The sequence below is a fragment of the Triticum dicoccoides genome, chromosome 4A (genome assembly GCF_002162155.2).
Source record: "Triticum dicoccoides isolate Atlit2015 ecotype Zavitan chromosome 4A, WEW_v2.0, whole genome shotgun sequence".
In the NCBI taxonomy this organism is placed as follows: Eukaryota; Viridiplantae; Streptophyta; class Magnoliopsida; order Poales; family Poaceae; genus Triticum; species Triticum dicoccoides.
Window position 1 is genome coordinate 627,624,221 of NC_041386.1, and position 11,270 is coordinate 627,635,490.

An 11,270-nucleotide genomic window follows, 5' to 3' on the forward strand; every position below is an offset into this window, starting at 1 on the left:
AGACTACGGCAAACACGCAATCAAGGTCAAAGCATTTGTGCGTGTTAACGTGCATTCCGATATAGTAATACCACTTGTAGTAGTTAACTGGCACTCTTGGAGATTCCCTCCAGTGAATAACCATATACAATCAGTATTGTATGGCAAACTTGCAAGTACATGTATGTGTGCATACATGTAACATCACTAATTGGCATTCAATCATGCCAGGAGCATCAACAGCCCTGCTAGTTTCCATAGTATGCATCTCCTTTCCAGCAGTGGCAGCAGCGGCCGGAGCCTCTTCCAAGCGCTCCATGTCGTTGCCAGGCTGCCCCGACAAGTGCGGCGATGTGCTCATCCCATACCCTTTCGGCATAGGGGAGCACTGCGCCGCGACCAGCCGGAACAGCTACTTCAACCTTTCCTGCAATGGCATGATGGATCCCCCACGGCCAATGGTTGGTGATCCCGGAGCAGTAGCTGAGGTCGCCGAGATCTCACTGGAGCACGGCGAGATGCGCGTGCTCAGCCCCGTCAGCCACATCTGCTTCAAGTCAAACGCCACATTCACCAAGTTCACCAGAGGGTACGAGCTGGACAACACGCCCTTCCTACCCTCCCCATCGCGCAATCACTTCACAGTCATCGGCTGTAACACCCTGGGGCTCATCGGCGGTTACAAGGGCGCCGCAAGCCAGTACGTGGCTGGCTGCTACTCCTACTGCGATGGTGTCAACAACACGTCAGATGGCGCACCATGTGCTGGGATGGGCTGCTGTGAGGCTGCCATCCCAGCCAACCTCACCACCTTCAAGGTCAAGTTTGAGATGAACCAGAGCAAGGTATGGGACTTCAACCCGTGCTTCTACGCCATGGTGGCCGAGGTTGGATGGTACAATTTCAGGCAGCAGGACCTCACCGGCAGCCTTGGGTTTATGAATGATCGAGCCCAGGGGGGTGCTCCCATCATCGCTGACTGGGCCATTAGGAACGGCTCATGCCTGGAGGAGGGGAAGGACACACCTAATGACCATGCCTGCATCAGTGCAAACAGCTACTGCATGGCTGCGAACAATGGTCCAGGGTACTTATGCCAGTGCTCCAAAGGATATGAGGGCAATCCTTATCTTCTGAACGGTTGTCAAGGTTAGATATTTACTTGTGTAGATTTCCAAGGGTATTACTCTATAAACTGATGTCACTCTAAACCATATTCAGTGTTAGTTAGAGTAAATACATTTCCATCGTTCCATGAAACATCTGTATGGTAACTCACCTGCAGGTGGGTTCCGAATTTCACCTTGTGTAGCAGCTCCAACTTTTAGTTTCAACAGAAGTCTTCAAAACTTCTGTGCCTACAGGTGACCACCTGGAACACCTCACTGTAGTACTGGGAAAAAAATCATTTGTAGTGTAAATTACTAACACATGCTGTAATATTAAGTTCAGAAAATTTACAGAAAGCCAAGCTACAGAATTACAAAGTGAATTCCCTATTTGACTTTATTGTTTTTTATCCATTATGAATGAAAGTACTACAGTGATGTGTGTTTAATTTGATGCTTCTAAGTGCTTCCGTTAATATCTTCAGACACAGATGAGTGTGCATTGCGTAAGCAGGACACCAAGTATGAAGATTTGTATCCGTGCAGAAAAGGGGACTGCCACAACACACTGGGAGGCTACTTATGCAAATGCAAGACAGGAAAAAGATCTGATGGTACAAAGTTTGGATGCCAATCTCTGCATTCTCCAGCTGAAAAATTGGTTATTGGTAAGCATCGTTTATGTAAACAGTTCATCTCTGTACATTCTTTCATCTACATCATGTAATAGAAACAAAAATATACTCCCTCCGTCCCATAATGTAGGACGTTTTTGACTCTAGTGTAGTGTCAAAAAACGTCTTATATTATGGAACGGAGGGAGTAACTCTGAACATTACTCTCAAGCTGCAACAAAAACGAAAATAGCAAAGTCCAAATTCTAATAGAAATTCACTGGCATCAGTTTCTCAAAAACAACATTTGTGCAGGCCTCATTGTTTGTGTTTCTGCAACTGTGCTGATGGCCTTAACATGCATGTTGCTCATGCAATTTCAAAGAAAAAGGCACAAGAGGGAGAAAGATGAGTACTTCAAACAAAATGGTGGTCTCAAGTTATATGATGAGATGAGATCAAGGCAGGTCGACACAATCCGCATACTCACAGAGAAAGAGATAAAGAGAGCCACTGATAACTATAATGAAGATCGAGTTATTGGACGTGGTGGTCATGGTATGGTCTACAGAGGAACTTTGGATGACCAAAAAGAGGTTGCCATAAAGAAGTCTAAAGCAATCAACAATGATTGGAGAGAAGAAATTGTCAATGAGATTATAATCTTGTCACAGATCAATCACCGAAACATTGTGAGATTACTTGGGTGTTGTCTGGATGTAGATGTCCCAATGTTGGTTTATGAGTTTGTCTCCCATGGTACTCTAGCTGAGTTCCTGCATGGTGCTGCACCTAGATCTCCAATCCCATTCGATCTTCGCCTGAAGATTGCTACACAGTCAGCAGAAGTTCTAGCTTACTTACATTCTTCGACATCTCGCAGAATCCTACATGGGGATGTCAAGTCTGCCAACATTCTCTTGGATGATCAGCTCAATGTAAAGGTTGCCGATTTTGGAGCATCAGCACTTAAGTCCATGGATGAAAGTGAGTTCATCATGTTTGTCAATGGAACACTTGGCTACCTTGATCCTGAGAGCTTTATTAGCCGTCGGCTCACCGATAAAAGTGATGTCTACAGTTTCGGGGTGGTTCTTCTGGAGCTGATGACACGAAATAGGGCTATATATTCTGACAGCTTCAATGGAAAGGAATCATTGTCATATAGTTTTCCCTTGATGTTTCATCAGAAGACGCACCATGTTATGCTGGACTCTGAAATTACAGATGATGCAGGCTTGGTGCTCCTTGAGAACATGGCTGAACTTGCAGTTCATTGCCTTAGCCAGAGGGGAGATGACAGGCCAACAATGAAGGAAGTTGCAGAGAGACTAGAGATGATGAGGAGACTCCATTTGCACGGGAACAATGCTCCCGAAAACAACTGTGGTGCGCATAACTATGGAGGGTCATCTTCGGTTCTTGTCCCTTTTGACGAGAAAACACATGGAACCATCGATATGTCTGAACTGGTTGAAGATCTTGCAAGATGATCTTTGTAATTTCGTATGCACAGTTAATTATTATTTTTCCGAGAATGAACACAGTTAATTCTTTTGTTTGTGGTATGCAATACTAAACCCACCCAGTGCTGTAAATTGCAATAAGTTAGAGAAACAATAACACTCTAAAAAACACAGCCTCTATAATGGTTTTAGGGTGCACTCTAAAAGTTTTTTAGAGGCTATATAGTACTTTCCCATTTCAGACACTCTAAAACTGCAGCCATTATATTTTTGTTTATATGAACCCACTTGGCAGTGGTTTACCATTTCTTTTTCTTTTTTTCCTTTGATTTTCCTCCTGTTCATCCCGGCTGCACCTCCCCCATCCGGGCGAGCCCCTCCGCCGCCGGCCTCTCACTGCACGGCCACATATTTGTCAACCTTCGATAGCCAAATGATAGGAGCAGTAGCGTCGATTTGGAGAAGATTCTGCTGAAGCGAAGAAAAACAAATTCTTAGCTGCCAACTGAGTCCACATCTTCTTTCTCTTCAACTATGTTCTGATAGCAACATATATGGTCTCATATCTTTGAGCTTATAAGTTAGGCCACATCGGATTCCGGAAAGTGTGCATTTTGCTGGGCCCAGAAGTAAACAGGCCCAACTGTACCACCTGGCCCATGCAGCTAGAAGCTCGTCACAGTCACAGCCCTCCTCAATACATGAACGTATTCTTCTAGGTGAACACATGAATGTTGACATGCCCCAGTTGACCAATTTATTTAAAAAAAGCCTCCGGGAATGCAAGCTAACGCGTTGGCGAATGAGTATGTGTAGGCTACATTTTTTTTTTCTTTTCTAATGCGAAGTTGGAACAGGGGTGTTCTCACCTTGATGATTTTAAAAAAAATGTGTAGGCTTCAACCACCCAATCTACGATGATTCATTCTCCCTCACGTTACCACCGATACCAAATCATCTCATTTCCTGGAAACGATAGAAAATAAGATGATGGGGCCGAAACCATTGACAAAAGCAACAACTCCATATAAAGAATTAAGAGTAAGGCAAACACACAATCAAGGTCAAAGTCTCTGTGCAAGTTAACGTACATATAGCAATTCCACTTGTAGTAGTTAACTGACACTCTTGGATATTCTCTCAGATGAACTATATACAATCAGGATCGTATGGAAACTTGCGATTACTTTTTTGCAGAGACAAGCATACCACATACTGATTTAACTGGGCTAGCTGATGTGCTGTTTGCATACATGTAACATGGGTAGTTGGCATCCAGTCATGCCAGGAGCATCAGCAGCCCTGGTAGTTTTCATAGTATGCATCTCCTTTCCAGCAATGGCAGCAGCGGCCGGAGCCTCATCCGACCGCTCCATGTCGTTGCCAGGCTGCCCCGACAAGTGTGGCGACGTGCCCATCCCATACCCCTTCGGCATTGGGGAAGACTGTGCCGCGGCCAGCCGGAACAACTACTTCAACCTCATCTGCAACAGCACGATCGATCCACCATGGCCAATGGTTGGTTATCCCGAAGCAGTAGCTGAGGTCGCTGACATCTCACTGGAGCACGGCGAGATGCGTGTGCTCAGCCCTGTCCGCCACATCTGCTTCAATTCAAACACCACATCCACCAAGTTCACCGGAGGGTACCAGCTACAGGACACACCCTTCCTACCATCTCCATCGCGCAACCACTTCACAGTCATTGGCTGTAAAACCATGGGGCTCATCGGCGGTCAGAAGGGAGCCGCGAGCCAGTACGTAGCTGGGTGCTACTCCTACTGTGATGGTGTCAACAATACATCGGATGGCGCACAATGTGCTGGGATGGGCTGCTGTGAGTCTGCCATCCCAGCCAACCTCACCACCTTCGAGGTCATCTTTGCGATGAACCAGAGCCAGGTTATGGGGCTTCAACCCATGCTTCTATGCGATGATAGCGGAGGTTGGGTGGTATAATTTCAGGAAGCAGGACCTCGTCGGCAACCTTGGGTTTATCAAAGATCGGGTCCAGGGGGGTGCCCCCATCATCGCTGACTGGGCCATTAGGAATGGCTCATGCCCGGAGGAGGGGAAGGATGCACCTAATGACTACGCCTGCATCAGTGCAAACAGCAACTGCATGGCTGCGAACAATGGCCCAGGGTACTTATGCCAGTGCTCCAAAGGATATGAGGGCAATCCTTATCTTCTAAACGGCTGTGAAGGTTAGATATTTAATCTAAAATAACTTGTGTAGATTTCCAAGGATATTACTCTAAAACTGATGGAACTCTAAACCATATTCAGTGTTAGTTAGACTAAACAGTAATACACATCCACGAAACATCTGCAGAGAAACTCACCAGAAGGTGAGTTCCAAATTTCACACTGTGTGACTGCCTGGCAGCACTCATATAATCGTATTTGATTTCCAGCACACCTCAGTATAGTACTGGCAAAAAAAGTCAGGTTTGCTGGAATATTAAGTTGAGACAAATTTACAGAAAGCCAAGCTCATTACAAAGTGAATTCCCTACTTGATTGTATTACTTTTTTATCCATATTTAATGAAAGTAATAAAGTAATTTGTGTTTAATTTGATGCTTCTAAGTGTTTTCGTTAATATCTTCAGACACAGATGAGTGTGAGTTGCGTAAGCAGGATCCCAAGTATGAAGATTTGTATCCGTGCAGAAAAGGGATCTGCCACAACACACCAGGAAGCTACTTATGCAAATGCAAGGCAGGAAAAAGATCTGACGGTACAAGTTTTGGATGCCAATCTCTGCATTCTCCAGCTGAAAAATTGGTTATTGGTAAGCATCACCATCATTTATATAAACAGATTATCTCTGTTCATGCTTTCATCTACACTAAGATGTGTATTGCCATAACAAAGATCATGTACTCCCTCCGATCCTTTTTACTCCCGCATATAAGATTATTCTAAAGTAAAACATCATAAAGTTTGAACATATTTATATGAAAAAATATTAACAGCTACAATACTAAAGTTATACAATATGAAAAATAAATTCATGGCGCATCTAACGATATTGATTCCTTATTATGAATGTTGATATTTTTTCTATAAAGTTGGTCAAACATTACAAAGTTTGACCTCAAAGAAATCTTATATGCAGAGTAAAAGGACCAGAGGGAGTAATAGAAACAATACATAAACTCTGAACACTACTTACAAACAACCAAAAGGAAAATAGCAAAGTTCAATTCTAATATATATATTTTTGCAGGCCTCAGTGTTTGTGTTTCTGCAACAATGGTGATGGCCTTAGCATGCATGTTGCTCATGCAATTTCAAAGAAAAAGGCATAAGAAGGAGAAAGATGAGTATTTCAAACAAAATGGAGGTCTCAAGTTATATGATGAGATGAGATCAAGGCAAGTCGACACAATCCGCATACTTTCAGAGAAAGAGATAAAGAGAGCCACTGACAACTACAATGAAGATCGAGTTATTGGATGCGGTGGTCATGGTATGGTCTACAGAGGAACTTTGGATGATCAAAAAGAGGTTGCCATAAAGAAGTCTAAAGCAGTCAACAATGAATGCAGAGAAGAATTTGTCAATGAGATTATAATCTTGTCACAAATCAATCACCGGAACATTGTGAGGCTACTCGGCTGTTGTCTAGATGTAAATGTCCCAATGTTGGTCTACGAGTTTGTCTCCCATGGTACTCTATCCGAGTTCCTGCACAGTGCTGATCCTAGATCTCCAATCCCATTTGACCTTCGCCTGAAGATTGCTACACAGTCAGCAGAAGCTCTAGCTTACTTACATTCGTCGACATCTCGCACAATCCTACATGGGGATGTAAAGTCTGCCAACATTCTCTTGGATGGTCAGCTCAACGCAAAGGTTGCTGATTTCGGAGCATCAGCTCTCAAGTCCATGGATGAAAGTGATTTCATCATGTTTGTCCATGGAACCCTTGGCTACCTTGACCCTGAGAGCTTTATCAGCCGCCGCTTCACCGACAAAAGTGATGTATACAGTTTTGGGGTGGTTCTTCTGGAGCTGATGACACGAAAGAGGGCTATATATACTGATAGCTTCAATGGAAAGGAATCATTGTCATATACTTTTCCTTTGATGTTTCATCAGAAGACACACCACGTTATGCTGGACTCTGAAATTACAGATGATGCAGACATGGTGGTCCTGGAGAACATGACTGAACTCGCAGTTCACTGCCTTAGCCAGAGGGGAAATGACAGGCCAACGATGAAGGAAGTTGCAGAGAGACTAGAGATGATGAGGAGACTCCATTTGCACACCACCAATGGTCGTGACGACAACCGCTTTGCACGAAACTACGGAGGATCCTCTTCAGTTGTTGTCCCTTTCGACGAGGCAACACACGGGACCATCGATATGTCTGAACTGGTGGAAGATCTTGTAAGATGATGTTTGTACTTGATGCAGATTAAATTCTTTTGTTTGGGATATGCAACACTAAATATTAACCCACCCATTGTTGTAATAAATTCGCCAGTTTACAGAGTAATAATCCTAGCATTCGATTTGATATGCTTGATAAACCGCCACATGCATCATTGTTTTTTTGATAGGACACTTATGCGAGGAACAGGCTTTTGAATGTGTATGGTCCAATTAAGCAGCCTGGACTGTCGTTGTTTTGCACCAAGTGTCTTCTGATAGCTCAAACTAACTTCAGCTGGCATTTCAGTCAAAAAATCCTTCAGCTGAGGAATTTATGTTTATCTTTGCAGATAGGAAAAAAAAATGCACTCTGTTAGCTAGCTGACTGGTTCCATACGCTTGTTCTATTTCACAAATCTATTTCCATAGCAATTTAAATTGATAATTTAGAGTAAGCATTCTTGTTTTATTATTGGCCCATAAATGCTGATTTGTATCTCATGGTGTGCATTTTGTCGAGCCCAGTGGCAAATAGGTCCAACTGGACATCCCAGATTATCCAGCAAGATGCATCACACACTCATGTACATGACTGTATTTTTTTTATCAAGACATGAATGTTAATATGCTCTAGCTGACTGAACTAGTACTTCTCACCCTCTGAGATTGCAAACTGATACATTGGCAATGGAGAGTGTATGTCTAGGCTCCAGATTACTAATGAGAAGTTGGAACCAGAGCATTCTCACCTTGTGGAATTTTAAGGTGTGTAGGCTCCAACAGGCTAATCTGTTATGGTTTCTTCTCCTGCCTGCTTTCAACTTCAGATTACACCGTTTACTGCAAGACAAGAAAAAAAAATGACGCCAAAAAAGGAAATGTTATTCTCACTCTGTCCCATATATTATGGGACAGAGGGAGTATATATCGTAGACAAACCATTGAAAAAACTAACAGGTAGTTTATTTATAGCATGGGATGGCTCGCTGTTTCATGGTCAAATTCTTCCTCGAACAAGAAGCAGTGGTGATGTTCAATTAAAGATTAAGGAAACAACTCCAGAGAATAATTAGATCAAAGCAAAAAAAAATCAAGGTCAAAGTCTGTGCGTTTTGATATACTCTGATATCGCAATATCACTAGTGATAGTAAACTAACACCCTGGAATCTCTCCCATATAAGTTATTTATGGAGACAAACCTACTTCATATCAATTAAACCCTGTCCAGCTAATGCGCTGTTTGCATACATGTAACATGATTAATTAGCATCCAACGATGCCAGAAGCATCAACAGTCATGGTAATCTTCATAGCAAGCATCTTCTTGGCAGCAGTGGGAACACCTGCCAGAGCCTCTTCTGGACACAACATGTCATGCATACACTCCCACCCAAGACAACACATGGGACCATCAATATGTCCGAAGACCGAACTGCTGAAGATCTTGCAAGATGATGTTCGTATTGGATTCACAGTCAATTATTTTGTTTCAGATATGCAACACTAAATATTAAACCCACCCACTGTTATAATAATTACAGAGCAATGATCCTAACATTTGATTTGACATGCCAGAGAAATCACCACATACGCAATTGTATTTTCGATAGAAACATATGCCACCGTAGTAAGCCAGTGAGGAATGAGCTGTTGGATGTGCATGGTCGAATTAAGCAGCCCCAACTGTCGTTGTTTTGCTCCAAGTATCTTTTTCAAGAAAATGCAAAGAGAATTGTGTTTCTTTCCATAGAAAAGATAGTTTATGTTACAATCCTCCTAGGTGTGCGACTTGCGGTAAACGTCTTGCCTTTCCTGGCAGACGTGTTGCGTGTTATATAGCGGGGTTGCGAGCCCAAATACGCGTACAAGTTGGTTAGGAGATTACATCTTGGAAAGGAAGAAAAGCTAGAGATAAAGAAGATAAAGATTACAAGATTATCGAACTAACTACTCCTGGTGAACTTCTCCTTGTACACGCAAGGCATGCGCAATATTATCATCATGTTTGACACCCTCCCTTAATCACAACTTCATTAGGTTGAGATTATGCTTGAAGTCTTCAAAACCTCTTGTAGGCAAAGCTTTGGTAAAGCCATCAGCAACTTGGTCTTGAGAATGAATAAACCGAATATCCAAAAGCTTATTTGCAACTCTTTCTCGAACAAAGTGAAAATCTATTTCAATGTGCTTGGTCCTAGCATGAAAGACTGGATTTGCTGACAAATAGGTGGCACCTAAATTATCACACCACAGACATGGAGCTCTAGTGCTTTTTATACCTAGTTCCTTTAAAATTGATTGCACCCATATGATCTCTGCTGTTGCATTAGCCAATGCTTTGTATTCTGCCTCTGTACTGGACCTTGAAACTGTGGCTTGCTTTCTTGCACTCCAAGATATCAAATTTGGTCCGAGGAATACCGCAAAACCACCAGTTGAGCGTCTATCATCTAAACACCCAGTACAGTCTGAGTCAGAAAAGGCACTGACAAGTGCAGAGGATGACTTGCTGAAGTTTAGGCCAATGTTCAATGTGTTTTTCACATATCTTACTATACGTTTTGCAGCAGTCATGTGAACAGTGGTAGGTGCATGAAGAAACTGACATACTTTATTGACAGCAAAAGAAATATCTGGTCTAGTCAATGTTAAGTATTGAAGTGCACCTACCAGGCTCCTGTATTTTGTACTATTTTCTGAATTCAGAGGCTCTCCTTCAACAAGAGACAATTTTTCTGTGTTAGACAAAGGAGTAGGTGCAGACTTACAACTTTGCAAGCCAACCTTTTTTACCAAGTCTATTGCATACTTTTCTTGAGAGAGGTGAAGACCATTCTTGTGTTGTTTGACCTCAATACCAAGAAAGTAGTGTAGATCTCCTAGATCCTTTAGAGCAAACTCTGCACTTAAATCCTTCAATAGTGCTGTTATTGCTTCATCAGATGAACTTGTTACAATTATATCATCAACATAAATGAGAACAAATATGGATATTCTTGACTTGTTATAGATAAATAACGAAGTGTCAGATTTTGAAGGAACAAAACCAAGTGTTTGCATCTTTTTACTGAGGCGAGAATACCATGCTCTTGGAGCCTGTTTCAATCCATACAAGGCCTTGTCAAGTTTGCACACATGAAGTGGTGCCTGTGCATTTACAAACCCAGGACGTTGTTTCATGTAAACCTCTTCTTCCAGAACACCATGGAGGAACGCGTTCTGAACATCTAGCTGTCGTAGAGTCCATCCCCTAGACACAGCAATGGACAAGACAAGGCGTATGGTAGCAGCTTTAACAACCGGACTAAATGTGTCCTCATAGTCAATACCATACCTTTGTTTGAACCCCTTTGCAACGAGTCTAGCTTTGTAACGATCAATGGTTCCATCAGCTTTTCTTTTTATCCTAAAGACCCACTTACAGTCAATAAGATTTTTACCTTTTCTTGAAGGGACCAAGTGCCATGTTTTATTTTTCCTTAGTGCCACAGTTTCATCATGCATTGCCTTTCTCCAATTAGCATCTCCAAGTGCTTCTTCAAGAGTGTTGGGTTCTCCTGGTTCACCTGTTGAACAAATCATTCCATGTTTTGTAATATGTTTATAATCAATAGGTTTAATTTTGCCTTGCTGTAGCCGTGTGCGACGTGGAGCAGTAGCAGGAGCCGCTACAGAGAGCCCCGGGCAGAGGATCCCACGCCTGGATCAGCCT

The 11,270-nt window shown here is 42.7% G+C and overlaps 1 protein-coding gene and 1 pseudogene across 1 annotated transcript; both read left to right on the top strand.

Moving 5' to 3' along the window:
* Positions 1-203: 203 nt before the first annotated feature.
* On the top strand, positions 204-3,233 carry LOC119287506 (wall-associated receptor kinase 5-like). The gene is made up of 3 exons (XM_037567059.1): positions 204-1,128; positions 1,574-1,756; positions 2,018-3,233. Exons 1-3 carry the CDS (start codon positions 204-206, stop codon positions 3,193-3,195), a joined length of 2,286 nt encoding a protein of 761 aa, XP_037422956.1. The 3' UTR covers positions 3,196-3,233.
* A 1,243-nt stretch (positions 3,234-4,476) lies between these two features.
* Positions 4,477-7,673, top strand: LOC119289455 (annotated as a pseudogene).
* Positions 7,674-11,270: the final 3,597 nt, after the last annotated feature.

Excerpts from the sequence above, each read along its gene's own strand:
- LOC119287506 (XM_037567059.1), top strand. The coding sequence starts at position 204 with ATGCCAGGAGCATCAACAGCCCTGCTAGTTTCCATAGTATGCATCTCC. Across the intron at positions 1,129-1,573 it reads TCTTCTGAACGGTTGTCAAG|ACACAGATGAGTGTGCATTG; the intron begins GTTAGATATTTA and ends TAATATCTTCAG. Across the intron at positions 1,757-2,017 it reads AGCTGAAAAATTGGTTATTG|GCCTCATTGTTTGTGTTTCT; the intron begins GTAAGCATCGTT and ends ACATTTGTGCAG.